Here is a 22,184-nt window from a genome sequence, read left to right on the forward strand (position 1 = left end):
AAAGCTACTGTCAATATTTTTGTTTTTCGCGGAAAATATAACATATTTTGTTTTTGAGATATTAATTGTTAGTAAATTGTTTAGAAACCAGTCACTTAAAGTATTTAAATCATTTCTTACTTTAGGCAAAATAGCGTTAATAGAGTTGCCAAAATAAAAAAGGCTTGTATCATCTGCATATAGAGATATGTCCCCATGAAGACCAATTTGGGAAATATCATTTATGTATATTAGGAACAACAATGGGCCCAGAATTGATCCTTGAGGGACGCCATATTGAATAGATTTAGTGGAACTTTGGTGTTGCCCTATTTTAACAATCTGTTTACGGTTATGTAAATAAGATTTTAATATTTTAAACGCGTTCCCCGTCACACCAATATTAGAAATTTTTCTCATTAGTATTTCATGACTGACCGTATCAAATGCCTTAGTTAAGTCGACGAATATACCCAAACCTATTTGCTTTTTATCTATTTTGTTTTTAATTTTAGTGATGAGATCAATGGTTGCCGATAGCGTGTTTGAGTGTTTGCGAAAACCGTATTGCTGTTTATAGAAGAAATCGATAGAATTTAGGTGATTTTCTAATCTAGAGTAGATAACCTTTTCAAAGATTTTGGAAATAACGGGAAGTACGGAAATGGGGCGGTAGTTACTGGGATTCGATTTACTTCCAGATTTATATATCGGAGTAACTTTTGCGACCTTAAGACTGTCTGGAAAAGTTCCTTCGTTAAGGCATCTATTTAGACATAATGTTAATTTATCTGCTACAATATTTTTAATGCATTTTACAGCTTTTGTGTTAATACCATCAATACCAGAACTAGCATTAATATCAAGATTATCAATAATCTTAATTATTTCGTTCGGTGTAGTAGGTGACATCTTGTTTAGCTGAATTTTACTGTAGGTGGGAAGTGGTTGAGTTTGGACTTGACTTTGATGATATTTGTTCGGAATTGCATTTGCCAGAACTGATCCAATTGTTGAAAAATAACTGTTAAAGTATTCGCAGATTTCTCTTTCGTCTGTTATAGTACCCGAATCGGTAACGAGCTTATCAACCAATGGAGACACATTTAATTTATTTTTAGACAAATCAAAGATTAGTTGCCACATTTTTCTAGGTTTATTTTTGCAGTTTATAAAGCTATTATAGTAGTAGGCGTTTTTCGTTGTCTCTATATTTTCTTTTACTTTAGTTTTTATTGCATTAAGCTCTTCTTCTATATTTTTATCAGTTTTATTTCTTTTATAGTTTTGCCATAGTATATTCCTATTGTTTATGTCTTCTATAATGTTTTTATTTATCCAATCTTGTTTCGGTAAATTGAGAATTTTATATTTTGTTATTTTACTTTTTAACAGGCAGTCCATCAGTTGCTTTTCTAACATGCTATATTCGAAGTCTTCTTCAGGGTTCTTTATGTTTTCAATTAATTTGTAAAAATTTTCATAGTTGACAGCTGAATATTCGACTCTTCGTAAAGGTGGAGGTTGGTATCTTTTGATTTCGCAAAATATTTGTTTATGATCCGATATTGCCGAATCAATGATAGCTAAATGAAAATCATTATGTTTTAAGTTGCTGCAGACGTGATCGAGGATTGTTTTTGTTGTCGTTGTCTCACGCGTGCAGTGTTGATGGTCAAGTTTATTTAATATTTTAAAATCATTCTCCTTTAATATATCTTTGTAGTTTCTAGTTCCGCGTTCGACGTCAAGCAAATTATAATTAAAATCTCCAAATACTACTGCTCTTTTCATTTTTTGAAGTTGAGAGGAATATATTTCTATGAAATTATTGTCATTAGTTCTTTCAGGTTTGTATATAGCACCAACATCTAGTGAGAATTTGCTTACATGTACCCATAAATAATGGTTATCATCAATACAGTGATCTTCAATAATACTATGCTTTAAATTGTTATGTACGAATATAGAAACTCCACCCCCTCTTTTATCTTGTCTAAAATTATAGTAATGTGTATAGCACGGTATTTGAATTCTTCTAGCTTCATCTTCAGTTTTTATCCATGTCTCCGATAAAATAATTATATGTATTATTGTTCGAAACGATTCAATTGAGCATCTCAATTCATCCAGTTTGCCCGGCTTAGTGATACTGCGTATATTGGCATAAAAACACTTCAGAGATTTTTTTGTTGTAACTATATCCGTATACTTAGAAACTACTTGATAAGTGATTTTCTCAACTGACGGTTTTATTAGTTTTTTGTCTTTTTATTGGATTCTGTCTCTAAGGTCTTAATTATTTTAGGTATACCTTTTATATATTTAATCCGAATACTTTTTTCACCATTATCAATGCGGGTTTTAAGTTCTTCATGTAATTTTTTAAAGTAATTCCGTTGATATGGTGTTTGATCAGAAAATATTTTGATTCTATCATTCTTTAGATCAATTTTATTACGCAGTATGTCTTTTGCTGCTTTTTCAGAGGGCAAACATATTTTAATGTTTCGAGATTTATCCGTCTTTTGCTTTCCGAGTCGATATATTGTTAAAGGTTCAGGACAATTGCTATTAATCATTTTTAGAATTTTAACTACTTCGTGCTTATCACTATCTTGTTTGTCGCGAACAGACACGCTGGCCTCAGGAATTCCAGCAATGATAATATTTTTAGATCGTGCGTGACGCTCATGAATTTCTGAGAATATTTCTTCACAGGACATTTTAGTATGGTTGGAATTAGATGCATAGAAATTGCTATTTATTTGTTTGGCATGAGATTCTAACTTTTCTACTCTTATCTTCGTGTTATTCATGTTAGTTTCTAGGTTTTCTACTGTAGTTTTTAAATTATTTTGATCTATAATAATTTTATCTATGGTAATGCTAATGTTGTTTACCTGGTTTTTTATTGCAGCAACATCTTGACAGAGTTTGTTTATATTTTCTTTTTGGATATTACTTGTAGACATTAAAGCCGACATCATTTCAGTCATTTGTTTTCTTATCTCAGATAATTCATTTTTAATATAGTCGCTGTCATCAGTTTGTTTTCGTTTGTTTCGAAAAGTTATTTGGGAGTTGGCGGAATCAGTATCCATATTAGAAGTTGACAGGTTTGGGTGAGAACCGCCAAGTCTGATGCCACTTCCAGTCGGCGATCTTCGTACACTCATTACCGATTTGTATGTACACTTGCGTTATTTCGTGTGAGTGAGATAATGAGTTACACACTTAAGGTCCCGTCTCGTTTACCCGAAGTGGTGAAGAGCGGTTACCGCATCGATGCAAAAAAAAAATTATTATCGTCTTTGAATGTAACACTTGCTTAGGCAAAGATATTCTTAAAACTTAATTAATATGGGTCACAATTCACTGAATGTTTTATTTAGTATTTTTTTAAAAATTTGTAACACGTCTACTCTGTGCGCTAGTCTTTGTTGTTTTACTCAATAAAAGATATTAATTTATAAAATATAAAAAAAATAAAAATTTTATTTACCGACGTCCTGTATGATAAAAATGGTGGAAATGAATAATTTTTATTTTGCTTTTGAAGAAACAGTATTTATCTCATGCCGTAGGTTTGACCTTTTCCGTAACATTTAGAATTACCGACTAATCGATATTTTTTTAAATTATAGTTTATCAAATCCTATAACAATTTATTATTAACTCATATTTTACGTACCTTAATACTGACTGAACACAATAGCTTAATACGAATAATACATTACATTAAAATGTTATGTTTTTCATTTAAAATCAGCAACCTAATAAAGATTTCCTCTATCTTTGACTTTCTTTTGAGAATGTATAATAATACATTCTCAAAAGAAAATGCGAAGCCATGTAAACCGGCTATTTTCTCTCCTACAGAACAGGACAGGTCAGGACGAGTAATTACGTCAAATAATGACCTTGAAGTCATAAAACAAAGAACAGATAGTAAATACTAATATTTCTAATAAATATCCATTTTTTATCTGCTTAGTCCAGACTCTCGTAGACATTTATTATCAGATTCATATGGAACTTTCATATTGTAATAAATTACGGTTTATGAATGGATATAAGTTGTATAATATGTTTATATGACTCTAATATATTTTCACTCAAGAAAGTTAATGAGACTGCAGGTCTTGGGTTCGAACCCCGCGTCTGCCAATAAAAAGTTAATGGGTTTTCTGTCTATAAATTTTCATTAAAACGTCCTCGTCATTCAAAATAATGTAAAGCCATCGGTCTGAACTCTATCTGGGCTGTGAGAGTTGAGGAATAGAGCACTGGTGTTTGCGCATAAACTTGAGTACTACAATGTAAATTGCACAGGGGACTATTCTCTGAAGAATAGCAACTGTAGACAAATTCGGTCAGATGCAATATATTTTTTTTAATATTCTTCAAGTAGGAGCTTTCAAGATTTCGAACAAAAAATTTGTTATAGTTCTCTTAGTAATTATTAACTAAATTAAATTAGTAAGACCAATATCAAACATACAAATTGTAAACAACGATAACGCTAGCACATAGTTGTGATTTTGTTTCCATAAATATAAACATTATACATTTATAATTTACTCAGATCAAATCAAAAAAACAAATCCATATAAAAATATGAAATACTTGAAATTCCACTTTTATACAGATATACATTTAATGCAAACGTTTTCCTTTTCGTTCAATGTTAACTCATATGAATATCTCATCTACTTGAAAGAGCAACGGATACAGTAATCAAAGTAATTATTCCGACGTTTATGTGTGAGTAAACAATAAAAACTTCTAAGAACGAAACAGGAAGTGTCGCGGAATTCGACGGAGGCGGTAGACGACCGGTAGTTCAGTTACAGGGCTTTTTACGCTAATCATGTTATTAGACAAAGATGCTATCTTGGGAGAGCTGAACTGAGATGGCTCAGTGGTTAGAACGCGTGCATCTTAACCGACGATTATGGGTTCAAACCCAGACAAGCATCAATGAATATTCATATGCTTAATTTGTGTTTATAATTCGTCTCGTGAGGAAACCTGCTTGTGTATAATTTCCTCGAAATTCTGCCACATCTGTATGCCACAAACCCGCATTGGAGCAGCGTCGTCGAATATGTTCCAAACCGTCTTTTTAGTGGAATAGGAGACCTTAGCTCTACAGTGGGAAATTTACAGGCTTTTTCTGTTACTGCTATTTTGTGGGCGTGAAGCCTGACGTTTGATTTTAGGTAGAGCACAAAATCTAGTCAATTTGAAGGTAAAAAAAAGACAAAACTTACTATATGAACTATGTATATGTGACCCCTAATAGTGCATCCGAAGGTTAATTATAAAAACGATTAAGTTGTAAAATAATCTTTACCTAAATTTACTAAAAATGCAATTATTAGCCCAATGTGCTATCCGTCACGACTTCTTATTATTCTAAGAAACTAATTTTTGAATAAATTTAAAATTTATAGTTTTTTTGCCTTAAATATATACATCCTTATTAAGATGCATTCTAAAAACTTATAAAAATTAAAAAATGAAGTTTTGCAACGTCTAATGTGACCTTCAGCTGCATTCCGCATCGTATCATCCAGGATACAAACTATTTGACTCAGGGCAACAACCTCGACAGTCTCGGCTAGACAGGCAATCAACACTAATTACAATTTTACTTAAAACTGTCGTATGCGGAAAAGTTAAAGTTATATCTTTTTTTATTTGTGTATACGCAACAACAAAAATCTAATCAATAGATATATCTATATTATTTTGACTTTGATTTGAAGGTACAGTCAGATCCATATCTAAATATATTATCGAGGCATAGATAAATGAATATACTTTATTCTACGAACAATTGAATTAGGAAATTCTGAATGAATAGGTAACTTTGATCTTTTATGTTAACTAAGTAAGTGTCTACAGACAATATAAAAAATATGAATAAAATAGATAAATTGATCACCTAATATTATAATATATGTTAAATTATCTATATAGAAGCAATTTCCTAGATATCGACATTATGCCTACTTTGGTAGTCCTTAAAGTATGTGGATAAAAAGTAATAAGTAATTGTATCCTGTTTATTTACGAACCGGTGACGCGTAGAACTGACTCACTGTCAATCACATTCATCTGAATGTATAGTACACATTGTCACGACATTCATTCTACGCATTCACTATAGACCAGTAACCGTTTTCACTTCTGTAAGGAATAAAATACGTAAGTTTTTCATTTTATTCGCTTATATTGCAATTGCCTAAAACTGTTCTTTTTGAAATATACATTTACTGAAATTAAATGAATGTGGAAATAAGAACAAATGTAATTCACGTTATAAAATGTACCATAAAAGAAATAACAATTGAATGCGCTGTGTAGGCGGCAGCGACGGTGTAATTGATAAGCATAATCAGTGAATCAGGCCTGGAACAGACTACATAAACGGTAGTTAAATGATCCTTATATGGCTTCGATATCATTTGGCACGCGCGCCGTAGGTCACTATTAGCGCAATTGTCTCAAGGCGTAGGCGATCTATTTTTCGAGATCGCACGTGAATAAGCTTAGCGCAACCTGTTCAAATGTTTTAAAATATTTATTTTTTTCTTCAAGGAAAAAAATCTTTTGCGTATATTTAGCAATGAAAGACACCGATATTTGTTTTTCTATTTAATGCTTAATATATAGTTATGTATGTATATATATTAATTATTTAACTTTATAATAATTTGCTTGCCTTTTGCGTAACTATAAAATCTCTGTACTTATATAGACTGCTCTACTAAAAGCAGGTATATGGAAACAGAATATTAGATAACTGGTAAGTAGCATTTACACACAGCTTAAAATTATTTAAACTTGACACTGTAATCTAAATTTAGTTAAATTTGGACGACTGGTTGCTAAACATTTAAATCAATATTTCTACTACCGTTATATTTCCCTAATATAAATGATCATTAGTTATTATCATAATGAAAGTCTTATTATGAAATTGGATCAATTTCGTGACTGACCGTCAACCAACTCACATTAAGTAAGTAATGCTATGCTGTATTCAATACAACTGCTCTGCACTTTTACGAGTTATTTAATCATGTATTCTAATCTCACAGACTAAAAAAGCACGGAAATGGTTATAATGAATGCAAGTTATATGAAGAAAAATATTTGATAAAAATGGCTAAGATTTAAATGTTTAGTTCACACTTTCATCTTTTGCTCTACAATGATGCTCTTTGACCTCATCATCGGAACAATTGTTGTTTAATTTTAATTAAAATCAAGTAATTTTGTGTTACAACGAAACATCTGTGTATAAATAAGCGAAGAGTTCAATGCCTTTTTTTTCACCAGTAAGTTAAATTTTTGTTTTTTTAATTTGGAATTGAGCAAAAAAAAATCGAACAAGCAACAACAATATTGAATATGTATATCTCATATAGTGCTACACTATTATAATTCAATTTAATATTCATATGAGTTATTTATAATTGAGTTGATTCGATAGACATCCTCTTATTTCACGTTATGTAAAACTCATCAACGAATTCTCGATGTTATGCGAACGTTGATGCTCTAAATCTTAGTACAGTAGGCTTGTTATGTCTGTATATTTATAACGTTGTATGGTCGCCGAAACTTTCTTTTTTGATTTCGTGACTATTATCTTAATTAAAAAAACCTATAAGATTACTTTATAACAAAAATATTTGTTAATTGTTTTGATAGACATTAAAACTGGCGGACTTAAAAAATAACTATATAGAACAAATGAAATTTACTACTTTTATAATGTCAACAAATTTAAAGTAAAAAGTAATCGATCTTTATTTAAAAGAAAATTAAATAGCAGATAAATCAAGCAAAAGCCTGTAAAAAGAATTTCAATTATCAAATTAGGTATCAAATTATTGATATAAACAGTTGGGTTCATTTAAATGATATTAAATGTTCTATAAGTACATCACGCAATGCCGGTAACACAGTGACCGCTATGCGCCTGCGCCGGTGAGTACCTACTCGTTGAGTTGCTGACATAACGGACTCGCTCACTTGCCCCGTTACTCTGTACCTTAATACGTAGTAATACTGTAAGTTGTGCTTATATTTTCGCACAATGAATACACGGAACAAAAAAAAACTGATATAGATCCAGTTTGACGAGTATTTAGAGCTCCTTGCCATTATTTCGCTTATCAATAGATACGAGTCATGATAAAAAATATAAATTATCATCAGATGATTACATATTAATAGATTCTATTTTAGTCAAATTTAAGTTAAATATTTTAATTAGTTTTGCTTGTGTTATTCGCACCGCGTATTATTTGTCTTTCGAATACTTCAAATAGTATTCATTCTACTATTGGTATATAGTGATAGTATTAAAAAATGTTATCACGTCGACCACCGAAATAATGGAAAGTCTAGCTCAATTTTCACTCGTTGATTCAGAAATACTTTTAGCATTCTTGCCATCATTTCACAGAGTCATGTTTGAACAATTACTTGCTTTCCAAATTTTTGTATATTTTTACTAGGTTTCTCAAAAAACAGAAATTCTTGCACGTTTCTTATTTCTCCTTATTTTCTAATCTCTCATTCTAATAATTAATTATAGGAAAAACATTGAAATGATTAATTTCAAAAACATATATATAAAGTTAATAAAAAATAACTCTTTAATTTTGTTAGAAATAAGAAGAAAAAATGGCTATAATTTATCATGAAAATTTGTCAAACGACAACTTTCTAAAAAAAACGATTTCTGCGAAAAGAAGATTGTTACAGACGAACGATTCTATAATAGTTACGCTTTTTGTTATGTTTTTTTGAAATAAAACCCCTTTCTTTTTAATCACTAATCGATGGATTCCCTAAAAAACTAAAAACAACATCATTAAAAAACATTGTGTTCGTTTATTTTCAAATACAGAGATTTAGAGATACAATACAATATTACGTTATGAGCTTTATAAAAAGCGATCTGCAAACTTAACCACATACGGAGCACGCAACGCAAGGCTGTCAACTTCCTACATCCAGAGTAGGTACTAGGTAGATAATAAGATGTTTTTAAGAGAAGAATTTTGTCCCAGCCGTATTTCATGTCGAGATGGCCCAGTGGTTAGAACGCGTGCATCTTAACCGATGATTGCGGGTTCAAACCCAGGCAAGCACGTGCTTAATTTGTCTTTATAATTGGAACCCGCATTGGAACAGTGTGGTGGAATATGTTCCAAACCTTCTCAAAAGGTAGAGGAGGCCTTTAGCCCAGCAGTGGGAATTTACAGGCTGTGGTTGTTTATTGTTGTTGTATTTCAAACAGCATTTGACACAAATTATTCATCCCTATATTGTGTATTTTTACTTAGACTGTTGAACTGAGACTGTCGAAGACAACTCGCACATAATATCTTATTAATGAAGCGGTAAGTGATAAAATAATTAACGGAAATATAATATAATTTCTATATTCCCAGAATTGTGATGCTGCCTGAAAATTAAAAATCTCAACTTATAGACACAATAAAAAATATAGTAAATTAAAATAATAGAAAATATACTCCACAAGAACGACCAACGTATCTTGAGTGTTTATGAAAACAATTGCTTTTTCTTTAAAAGAAAAATAAACTATAAACTTCTTGCTGGCTGGATGTTGTTACGGTAGCCTTAATTTTATCAAAGTTGTTTACAACTTAATTTCTATAAAAAACACTTAAACTACAATTAAATTAATTTTGTGATAGCAGACAAATTACTCAAATGCTAACTGGTAAGCTGTAAGTAGTCTTTGATCAACAAATAATCTCCTAATCTAAAGAAAGCATTGAATCTAAACTTCTCGGATATAACTACCGAAACGATTTCATAAAATAATATGTTTTAAACGCAATGATGTTCTAGTAAACAGATATGTTATTAATGCACAAAAAGTGAAGACTAGAAAACGTCCTAATTGGGACGTTTGCCTTTAGTCGTTTTACGTAATACGTTTTGCGTAATTAAAACATCTAGTTATCCCTTTTACTTATAATTTTTATCAATCTAACATTTTTACTTGTAAAGAAATGTAAAATAAACGGTCCCCGGCACGGCACACTTTTTTCTGTTGTTTAGTATAGGTATAACATATCTGTTTATTAGAATATCATTGTTTAAACGTTTCTGCTTTGAAATAAATCAAGTTAAGACATGAGACAAATTGAATAGTTGAAGTTTGTTTTACGTTTCGTGTAGATCAAAACATTGAACATTCTCTCGTAGCGTAAGCACTTGTGTAGTTTGTCGCGGTGCTCCAATTTGGTGCCGGTCCACTGCTTCAGCCTTACGAGGAAGCCACGCCCCAAGAAAAACTGACACAACTAACGCTAAAGCAATAACTTTCACAATAATAAATAATCACATTAAATTATATTTATATGTTTACATGATTTCTAACTATTGTATGTCTTTTGTTTCTCAGCTCTATAACATCATAAGTATTAAATACCACTGTATGCTTTTAGCCATTGATGTCACAATAGCTGTAATGTTGCTACATAAAGAACGTAGCTATTATTTTAAAAGCAATTATACTAAGTTTGATAAGGTAACATATTAATTACATAAATTGTATAAATAAAAATAGTGTAAATTTAAGAAGTATCCACATTGGCTCTTACGAAATGAAGAAAGATTTTTTTAAACGATTTATTAAATAAGCGTTTGCTAACATTGGCATATACGTTATTTAATTTAAACATAGCACATTATTATATAATACTTTATTTGTTTTTATAACAAGCGATTTATTTTTATATTTCTTTAAATTCAAATCAATCCCATTATAATAAATCAACATATATTTTTTTCAAAACTTACTAACACTTAATATAATACATAAATGTGTTGAATATTTCTATACTTAATACCACACTAAAATAAATTATTACGTATTAAGTAGTGAATAACGATTTAACAAAATATGTCGGGGAATCGAAAACGATACCTTTGCTTAATTAATATTGAAAAAAAAAATATTTCTATTATGTTCTTATTTCAAATTTTGTCTCGAATAGCAGACAGATAACATATAATAATAAAATATATCGTGTTACGTTTAAGACAAAGTTACATCATGTATCATCATAATATTAGTCTCGTTTATTTATTTAACATAATAAGAATATTAATAATGCCGTTCACTTTCTGATTATAGCTTAGTTTTGTTGAACTAATACGTAGTAATTTGAAAGGTATTACATCACCAAGTAATCGCTCCCTAATCCTGTCAGTTTCAACGTACGATGAATATTGCACTACTGTTGTAGCATATGGCTATAAAATATGATGCCATCTTTTTAATGAAATTATCAATTTATTAGTATTATATTTTTTTATAATATAGGTAGGCGGACGAGCAAATACGCTACCTGATGGTAAGTGGTCACCACCGTTCATAGACAATGGTGCTGTAAAAAATATAAACAATCCTTCCATCATTAATACGCCGCTTAGGAACTAAGATTTTATGTCCATTATACCTGTAGTTCCGCTAGCTCACACACAATACTTAATACTGCTATTTGGCGGTAGAATATCTGATGAGCGTGGCCAGATGGGTGGTATCGACCAACAATTAATAAAGCTTAAAGATGATATGACTACATTACGTTTGCCACGAATATGAACGACAGCTTTTTGACGAATAAGATCATTGTTATAATCAAAGCGTTAATATGAAGTGTTATACAGTTTTTATATACTTGGCAGAGCAACAATAAAATAAAAAAAAAATTAAATATTTTGATGTTGATCATTTATGAGATATTATAATTAAGATAACGACATAAATATTTTACAGAATTTTATAATTTTCAGCCATTTAAAACAATATCGCGAATAAATTTTATTTAACTTGTAAATTTACTAGACATTTCATTGTTGCTACGAATCTATCAACTGTGCAACAGACACAAGGGATTTCGCTTAGTTCTCAAGGCTACTGACATATTAGCGAAAGGTTTGCTTTAATATCTCTTAAATTGCTAATATCTATGGGCGGGCTGAAAACATATATTTTAAACCTTTTCTAATATACGATATATGGCCATTTAAATTATATTATTTGAACCAGATTTTCAGTTATATTAAGCGTTTATATATAAAACACTTACGACACAAAAGTAATCTGTCGACATTGTTTTTTTTAATTAAATATCTTGCAATGAATTGGATATTCATACATGTATATTTATATCATCATCATACATTTATATTTTTTTATTTGATTTAAATCTTTTTTTACTCGTAAAAATGTTTTAAATCCGACACTGGCTTCTTTACCTAAACAATAAAAAAAACACAAAACCGACTTCGATGATTTTAAATACCTAGTGTAACATTCATGTGTTTTATTTAAAAATTATATTATATGTAACGCTCTATTATTCGTTTCAATTTGCCATTCACTGTATAATTATTAAGAAATATTAAAAACCGAAAAATGTATATTTAATAATAAAATATAATAATAAAACTGCGACCTCCTTTACTATTAACATTGTAAAAGTAGAACACTTTTACATCAAAATGTTTAATTGTTTTCTTATGCAATTTGGATGAGGCATATCGGAACAATTCATTGTTGATAGCTAATTGTAAATGTCGAAAGGCTGTTGTTATTTTATGAAGCGCGTGCGAAAATTCCGAAGCAGCTATTGTTAAATGGGATATTATCGCTGCGTTATATCAAGCCCTGTTATTAGAATGCAATACAAGTAAACATTGATTACATGGTAAATTTTTCAAACAACTGCCAACCTTAGTTATTATAGCTATACAGTTTCGACAGTCACAAAATGTCGTATAATAATAATCACGCCTCCAATAACGTATTATTACTAACATACAATAACACTATTGATGTAAGGTATTCGAGTTTTTCGTTTGTAGGGACTAATAAACTACTAGATAAGGTTTTATAAAAATATATACAATTAGGTACAGATCGATCAAAAACCCAGAAAAAAATCTATAAAAGAATATATAAAAGAGTAATAACTATATATATATAATAATTGAAACTGTTTATAATAATTGAAAATAGTTTTTAGTTTTAAGTTCTTATACTAAGTACAGCTTAAATTTTAAACGCTGTTATCTCAAGGACTTTTGTATAATGCAATTTAAATCCCAAATACCAGTTATGAAAAACTAGATTTGGTATGAATTAAACTTTTAGATTTTACTTAGTTCACATTTTATGTACCTTAATAATTACAGAAATTAGTCTTTCTTATATAATAATAAGCCCAGTATAAGGCCTCATTTTATAAATTTAATGGTAGTAAGAGCTTACACAACTTGAGTAATCTCAATGTGAAAATAAATTAATCATCGGGATAAAAAATATTCCATGTGATTTATATGATAAACTAATAAAATTGTAAGGTTGCAAAGCACTTAATTTTGTTGCAATTATTAATACTATAATGATTAAAAAACACAGTAAATTTAAGTAGTTATTAAAATAAATAATGAAAGTACCTTACACCACGGAATAAATTAGCTTCCGTTTTTGATTATATATTAGCTTTTGTTGCAATAATATAACGTTTCGTGCCGTCTATTTTCATTTTCTTTTAGAATAATCCAAGAAGCAGTGCTTTTATAATGTTTTTCTACCAAGACTTTAAGTTCGTTGTGCTCATACACTTACTGCTATTGGTTTGTAATATTATAAATAACATAGCATAATATATATCTCGATTTAATATTTCCATAAGAAATCTCTGGTCATAAAAAATAATATTTGAATATTCACATGAAGCCGACGACAGAAGCACGTTACAAACAAGATAAAATAATTTGTTAATGTGTTTTATTTCAGATGAGACGGCAGGCTCGGATCTCAGCCGGCGGCACGCTTGTTGTGCGTTCCGCCTCTGCGTTACAAGGTGAATAATACATCAAACATTTTCTTACATCTTCGTAATTACAACAAACTTGTTTAAATTATTTTTATTTGTGCTCTTAATGATTTTTTGTCAAATTTTGGACTCCTGACTATGCGAAAACCTTTCTGTGATCCAGTTTACGATATTAAAGTCAATAATCCCAGATTGTTTTAATTTTTTTATCTTACTTAATTATGTATAGTACGACACAACTTAGATGCAGCATCAGCAAATTTAATAAAAATCGATTGCTGCTGATTTATACAACCAATAGAAATAGCTCCCTATCGCGCCATTCGACGCTATATCTAGTGTTCTTTGGTATCTAAAATTGTTTTTTTTTTGTTTTGCAGTTTGGCTGTGGTTGCTGCTTTTTGTATTCCAAAATGAATTTCGGATATCAAGGTCCATTAAACCGGGGGTAAGTTGACTCATCCTTTATATAACTTGAACAATTATTAAAGAAATTAACATAAATATCCTACTAGCTGATTTATATTATTCTTAGTACTTCTCCATGAAAAGAACACAAATATGACGCCAAGCATTTTATATAGAGTTTATAAAATACATATACTTAATGAATAACAAATGTTTATTATCATTTACAGTATTTGGACTTCGATAATCTACCCGAGACTAATTTCACTTGTACCGGGAAGGTAATCGGCGGTTACTACGCTGACCTTGAGACCTCCTGCCAGATGTTCCACGTGTGCACGGTAGGACAGCAAGATGAGCCCATGGATATCAAGTTCCTTTGCCTTAACGGCACTGTTTTTGATCAGGTATTACATATTATACCACTCTTTAATTTAATGGTAAAAAGTATTATAAGTACATATTATTGCATATTTAAATGCTATTTCAGGAAACACGAGTTTGCGAGAGAGTCGATGAAGTAGACTGTACAAAGTCTGAAAAGTTTTATAGTCTAAATTTAGAATTATATGGAAGCACGGCACCGCCAATTATACAACCAGACCAAACGAAACCTCCAGCAAAACCAACAGAGCAACCACGTCCACAAAGCAAACCTAGTACGACAGATGTTTCAGAAACGTATGCTAATGATTCACCAACGACACCTGAAAAAATTATAAATATATCAATAGATGTTATTGATTCTACTGAAGATCCTATTCAAGAAATAAAAAAGAATGACAATAGGAATTCAACAAAATTTTCATTATTTCCATCCAAGCAGCAAGAAGGAATCAATGACGGTATTAATTTATTTTAAATTATTTTTCCCTGTCATGTTCGAAAAATGCCAATTACTGCTATGATATATTAATTCATTTAATTTGTATTACTTTACTCTGAACAGAATATGAAGAAGATGGCGATGAAATCGACGAAGAAAATTCAGATTATGAAGAAGAATACTCTCACCCACTAACAACAACAACAATTCAGACTATTACAACAACATCAACAACAACAAAAAAGCCCATGACAAGCACCGTGTTACCACCCCCAACAACGCGACAAGCAACTGTACCACATTTAATATCGTCCCCATCACCATCTGTATCAAGTTTATCGCCTTCTATTCACTCATCTTTCGCACCATCTGTATCTCCTTCATCAACTTTAGACCCTTCTTTATTGTCACCTCAAGAGTTTATTTATCGTCACCGAGGTCCTGGATCTGAAGCTATTTCCTTTCAACGTCAAAGTTTTCGACCAGCTGATGGAGTTTACATAACTCATGCACCACCGCAACAATATGATCACTTTCAATATGAATCATCAAGAACTGCTCCAAGACCTGCTCCTCGACCAGTGCCATTTGTTCAACGCCCTCAACCGACGCCATTTCGCCCTACTACCAGTGATCCACGTGATCAAATTTTACGCCCTGTACCTAATACTCAATCGTCAGAAAAAGTGGAAACTTCCATTAAACACCGCCCTCAATCATTTCCATCACATTTACCTCCTCAGCCACCTTTACCCTTTAACCCTTTCTACTACGATCGTAAACGAAGTGATGATTCAATTCCTGAGAATGAATCATCTTTATCAGCTAGATCAGTAGCACCACCAAATGTAACAGAACGCCCTATACCGAAACCAAAAAGTCCACCTCGCGTAATAGTTACAGCTAGCGCATCTGTAAGTGATAGCAATGGAAAAAGATTAAATTATACAGTTGGTAATGTGGTCAGTGCCGTTAAACCAATAGTTCCGATTAACTATGACGAAGAATCAGAATATATATTTGATCCATTCTTTCTCGATGTGCCAAAACTTAAAACGCGACGAAAGACAAGATCTAGTAAATATAGAAAGGTTGTTACTGTTCCTGCGCCTGCTACTATATCAGATAAGGTTTCATCCCTCAAAACTACTACTACAACAACTTTCTCCCCAGTGACGTCACGTGCAACTACTACAAAAGTTACGTCTACCACTTCTACTACTACATCAACAACTACCGCAGCTTGGAACCCTGAGGACTACGTAGATGATAATTATGAACCGCACGCATATATTCCACCTGTTCCTCCGTTAGCAGTTTTAATGACACACGATAACTTACATTTTAAAAAACAAGACAGATCATCATTGAATGATGTAATAGCCGGTAATAAAATCAAGGAAATTAAGTCGGAACACAATCGCAAGGAACAACCCAAGCCGACGACGTCTGTGGCGCATACAATCTCTAGTCAAAGTGTGGGCACTGAGGCTACGGTGCCGGTCACCTCACCGACTCCTATCGAGGCGCCCGCCTGCATCACTTCGCGCTCCACTGACTGTCGGATTCGTGCCTAATATTTAGCTCACTTAATTCATAGATAAGTAGAAGCATATTTAAATAGATAGTTAAATTTAATAAGTTCAGATGATTGATTGCCTACTTCTGCAAATAAAATAATTTTGTTGTAGTTGTAGGGTATTTAAATAAATATTAAATAAAGCGAAGTATACTTTCAAATCTGAATATGCGCAAATTTAAATATTTATGTAATACTTTAAACTTAACTACTACACAAGAGTAGATAGAAAATTACTTTCAAAAATAGACATTTTTATTAATGTAAAACTTCTTTTAATTCTTATGTTTTTTTAAATAAATCTTGTAAATATGTATTTTAAAATAAAGAATAAGTTTTTGATAATTATGATCTCTCTTATTAGTACCAACCTAAAATCTGTATCAACCTTTAAAAGTATATAAACTCAAATGAGCTTAATTTAAACAATATTGTAAAAAAAAAGCATTAATATATTGTCTGGTGACATAATTTTATTCTACATTTTGTTGATGTGTAGGTGACATAAATCAAAAATATAATAAGCCAACTTGAATTGGAAGAAAATTATAATTTCTTAAATAAACAGCATATATTTACATAAATTGAATAACAAATATTACATTGAATTCATATTACAAGATTTTGTATTTTAAAAATGACAGACACCAATATAATGACAATTAGAGAAATGATAGATTCTGCCTTTGGAGACCCAGATGTAAGTAAAATTGATTTTAGATATGCACTGTTATTATGTTATAATACACAAATAATTTAATTAAATATTATTTAATTATTTATTCTAAGCTTTTTAAATATTTTAGTGATATCAATTTTGCAGGAGAATATTGTTAATTTAAAACTTGTCCAAACAGTATTATATATACTTGCCAGACAATTAAGAGTTCTGGAACGTCGAGTTGGTATTACGATTGGTCCCAGTTTTATTCGTTCTACTTCAAGTATTTCTATAACTGAAGTTAAATTACTGACCAATGTTAAAAAGAAAAAAAGAAATATTAGAAATGCGAGTTCTGAAAAGAAAAAAACCGATTCGTCCTCAAAATCTACAACAGATAGATCTTCAGAGAAAAGTGTTTCTAAATCAACAACTGAAAGAACTACGTCATCGGGGCCATCTTCGTCCTTAAAAACATCGACTACACTATCATCCTCTGATAAAACTAAGTTGTCTTCAGATAAATCGCCATCCAGGAAAGTCGACAGTGATAATTACAAAAAAAAGGTAAGGCATTCATAAATAACTCCCAAGTAATTATAAAGCTTAAGCAATTATAGGTACTAATCAAAGATCGATTCAGTTTCCCTCGCAGGAATATCATCATCTTTTGGAGAATATAGAACAGCAGAGAGAACGTGAACTACGAATCGTTGATCAGGTGCAACGAGCAAGATATTTTATTGTTTTTTTGTTTTTTCGTTTGTTTTTTTTTCATAGCTTTTGATCGAGATACACAGGTGAAGTACAATTTGTATATTACTCTATCACCTATAGGTAAGAATAAATGTATTTTTACTAATTATTATTAAATTATATTAATAATTGTATATTTTAATAATTTAGTGTAATATTTTAATAATTGTTTTTACTCTATAGAGAGCTGACTCCCGAGAGGAAGCAAAAAAGGAACCTACTCCTATGGTGTCATTAGATTCAATGGGTAATTCATCAACGAACTTAATTAATCTCTATTGGTTAAATAATTTATAAATATATAGTCGCATTCAATTTAAGAAAGATAAGTGATAAAAATAACCAAAAGACCTTAGGAAGACTAATGCTATGTACGTTTAATTAACTTCATTTACAAACGTGATTCTCTTGATAACAGAACAAAGACCCTTGTTTTTCATATTTATTCAATTGGATAAAATAAAAAAAATAGGAAAAATATAACTTATAATATTCGATTACCTAAAATAATAATTCTTGAAGTAGATAATTCAAATCGATTGTAAAACACAAATAATGTAAATTTTTCTCCACGGACCTTTGAAATATCGTAATAAGAAAAACATATCCTGAAAATGGGTATTAAAAAATTACACTTTATTGACAGAAACGCAGTTCGAGAAGCTACTTATTGGTGAGTATTTTGTTCTTTATATAATTGATTTAACTCTTAATGCGAACACTTATTTACTAATTGTAATAACAGTTGAACGAGTATCTTCTGAAGACGGTGAAACAAAATCTGGTAACAATAAAAATCGTATCACAAGTACGCAATTACTTGGCTCTAAACTATTTATTATATTTTATATCATTATTTAAGGAACTTTTCGTGGCAGCAAAGATCTCAATTTATCCATTGTAACCAAAGACCAATTTGACAAACTAGCAGAAACAGTTAAAGAATTACAAGAAAAATTTAGTTTAACTGGGAAAGTCATTTTTCCTGAGAATACGAAGCTAATGGAAGACCTTCGTAGAGGAGCATCTCTTACTGACGCAATGGCAGCCTTACAACTATCTGCTAGACTTGATGCTGCAGAAACGACATTACAACAAATGTTGGCACTTATCACAGATCTTGCCGTTAGAAAAGGTATAGATATAACGGACACCCGGGAGGTATTATAATACATATATTAATACCTAAGTACTATAAAAATAATATTATTAATAACATCTGAATAAAGAGATTATTTCAGTAAATATTATTTTAGAATGAAACAGAAATGAAAGAGATTCTTGATGCCCCTAGTCGTGTAACGCAAGTTTCGCGAAAGTCTACAGCTCGTAAACAATCATTGAAAGTCGAGAAAAAAATACAAGCCATACCAACACAGTCTGCAGAAACATCACACACTGAAATTATTGAACATTTTGTTGAAGAACCAACACCAGAAACAGCAGAAGCAGAAGAACCCAGTGTAAAAAAAGATACAATTAATGTTTATGAAATGGAGTAAGATAAGGCACATCATTTTATTAAATAGAATACTCATTTTCTCTTATTTATTTAACGTTTTGGTTTTAGCAATGCTATGCAGGAACTGTATGATAGTCTTTTAAAGACTGTAAAAAATATGACCAGCAAAGTAGGGTCTACTGCAGAAAATGCCTTAAAGATAGCTCATAAATTAGGTTAGATTATAAAATTATTATCTATCAGCCACCCTGGATTTCTAATTTATAACTTTAATTAACTTCACAGAAGAAAAGGTTAATAATGCAACAACTCTAGACATTCGTATGGATGATGTAGAAAATTTAGTATCTGATTACGCAGAGAAAATCAACACGTTAGATACAGGTCTATCCTCGCAGGTATTTTTTTTACCATGATAAAAAAAACCCTTCTGTCACTGTACTAGAACGCTACACGCGGATATATAAGCGGAAGCAATAATTTTATATAAAATAAAATGATTACTCCCGCTTTTAAAAACATATTTCAAATCGCCCTATTTATAATATCTAATTAACTTACTATTTTATTTAAAAGGAGTATAAATATATTAAAAAAACACGTTTTATTTTTTATAAGAATTTTAAAAAAGTAATATCGTTTGTTATAATTATTCCATGTACTATTTATACAAGTTCCTACATTAATAGATGACGAACTATCAAGAGCAGTTGACACAAATGCAACATGATTTAGAAGCAGGCTTGGAATCCATGACTGAAGCCATTGCAAATACGGGTGGAGATACAACTGGTATTACAAATTATTTAGAGCCAAATATATTATTTATGACTAAAAAGTTATTCACTTTAAACTCATTGTATTTCGTTTTAGCTATAGCCGAATTAAACTTCAGTTTTAATAATCTACAAATAGATTTTGATGCTACCAACCAAAAACAAAAAGAATTGAGGGAAAATCAGGATATGTTTTCATCTGATCTAACCGTAAAATATTTGTTTTCCTACATGCGATTTAAAATTATATTTACCCATATCTGATATAATGTTTTATGTAGTCTTTATGGAAACAAATTGAGATATTACGTGGAACAAAATCTGATCGAGATGAAGTAGCAGACGCTTTACGCGATAAGGCTGGAATAGGTGCTTTAAATGGTCTTGTAACGCAACAACAATTTGACGCAGTCAGAGGTGATTTCGAGAAACGTATTGCAGCCTCTTATGACAAGTTTAATAATCAGGAAATTATTTGGCAAGTAAGAAACACATGCAATTAACTATTAAGTACAATTAGTAATTAAAAAACACTTATACAAAACATGAAGGTATAAAATAAATAGATAGATAATATTATAGTAATTAGAGTGACTATTGCAGAAAGCTATAGATGATCTACTTAGAGAACTTAACGAAAAAGCTGGTTTAGAGCAAATAGCATCTCTGCGTGATGATATAAATACTAATCTCCAAAAATTAAGGAATAAAGTTCATGCGATGATGGAAATTGTTGGTGAACCACGATCAGCTGCCACTACAAAAAAAATAATACGCGACACAGCCTGCCTCTCATGTGCATCTCCAGCACAGATGGATATGATTGAACCCAATCTTATACCACCACTACCAGCGTTACCATCAAAACGTTCACCTGCAATAGAAGCTGACAATTTTACAAAGCCCAAAGAAGATGGTGATCGCGTCTTATGCTATCCTGGTAGACCAATTCAACATCCAAGAGATCCCAGGTATACATAAAAATTTATCGTTTAAAATAAACTAATTATATTCGCAAATAAATCAAATCATACCTTTATATTATTTTTATTTTACTCATCAAATACAAGAAATAATTATATACGTTAATTTTATTAATTTAGGTCACACTATTGTCAAAGATATTGTGGTGGGTCGCATACAGTGGTAGATAACACGTCAAAAAGAGCTCCAGCTGGAATGATTATAAGTTCGTTTCATCAAACAACTTCAGGAATCGGCGTGGATGGAAAAGTATAAAACATTTCATATATGTCTTCGCATTTTCGATTGATTTTAAAATACTAAGAATCGCCTATTCTTTATAGACTTATAAAATTGATGACCCAGAGCCTATACTGAAGCCATGCATACCTTGTAATTTACCAAACGTAACTCCTGCTCAATCTGAAAATGAACAAGGTTTAAATAATGATACAGGTACAAATAATACATAAATAGATTTTACTGTTAAAATAAATTAATATCTAAATCGAATCGTTAAATAAATTAATATCTTTTTTTTTCAACTTCACTAGATGAATCGCTTGACTTTGCAAGAACACCTATTATGAAAACTGATGGCAACGGCGTATCAGCAACGCCACCTGTAGCTTTTGACGAAGACTAAGTAACATTACAATTATATAATGATTTACTATACAATATGTTGATTTAATTGTCATTGAAAATTATAAGCATGCCTATTTCGTTATTGTAAATTAATTTCTTTTTTATAAATAATATTTACTTAAAAAAATCCATAAGTAGTACATTACTGTACAACTAAATATTAAATACATTATTGTATAAATACCGAATAGATAGATTGTCATTTAAACT

At 30.7% G+C, this 22,184-nt stretch overlaps 2 protein-coding genes across 3 annotated transcripts in view; both read left to right on the top strand.

Moving 5' to 3' along the window:
• LOC124530319 (pollen-specific leucine-rich repeat extensin-like protein 1) overlaps positions 1–16,977 on the top strand; it is a 61,357-nt gene extending 44,380 nt beyond the window's left edge. Inside the window, exons 1-6 of one of the 2 annotated variants that reach the window (XM_047104440.1) lie at positions 6,175–6,195; positions 13,856–13,922; positions 14,276–14,343; positions 14,534–14,710; positions 14,794–15,148; positions 15,253–16,977. In XM_047104440.1, the coding sequence (XP_046960396.1) occupies positions 13,856–13,922; positions 14,276–14,343; positions 14,534–14,710; positions 14,794–15,148; positions 15,253–16,706 (2,121 nt within the window). In that variant the 5' untranslated portion in view covers positions 6,175–6,195 and the 3' untranslated portion in view covers positions 16,707–16,977. Of the gene's footprint in view, positions 1–6,174; positions 6,196–13,855; positions 13,923–14,275; positions 14,344–14,533; positions 14,711–14,793; positions 15,149–15,252 lie in introns of those variants that run through there. The other variant, XM_047104439.1, reaches the window with a different exon arrangement.
• Positions 16,978–17,129: 152 nt separating this feature from the next.
• On the top strand, positions 17,130–22,027 carry LOC124530318 (myosin-9-like). Its single transcript, XM_047104437.1, has 17 exons — positions 17,130–17,408; positions 17,532–17,936; positions 18,013–18,090; positions 18,309–18,372; positions 18,772–18,798; positions 18,871–18,909; positions 18,988–19,286; positions 19,382–19,623; positions 19,696–19,802; positions 19,873–19,985; positions 20,277–20,379; positions 20,461–20,573; positions 20,645–20,845; positions 20,967–21,334; positions 21,467–21,596; positions 21,671–21,782; positions 21,881–22,027. Exons 1-17 carry the CDS (start codon positions 17,346–17,348, stop codon positions 21,970–21,972), a joined length of 2,556 nt encoding a protein of 851 aa, XP_046960393.1. The 5' UTR covers positions 17,130–17,345; the 3' UTR covers positions 21,973–22,027.
• Positions 22,028–22,184: the final 157 nt, after the last annotated feature.

Source organism: Vanessa cardui, chromosome 6 (assembly GCF_905220365.1).
Source record: "Vanessa cardui chromosome 6, ilVanCard2.1, whole genome shotgun sequence".
Taxonomy (NCBI): Eukaryota; Metazoa; Arthropoda; class Insecta; order Lepidoptera; family Nymphalidae; genus Vanessa; species Vanessa cardui.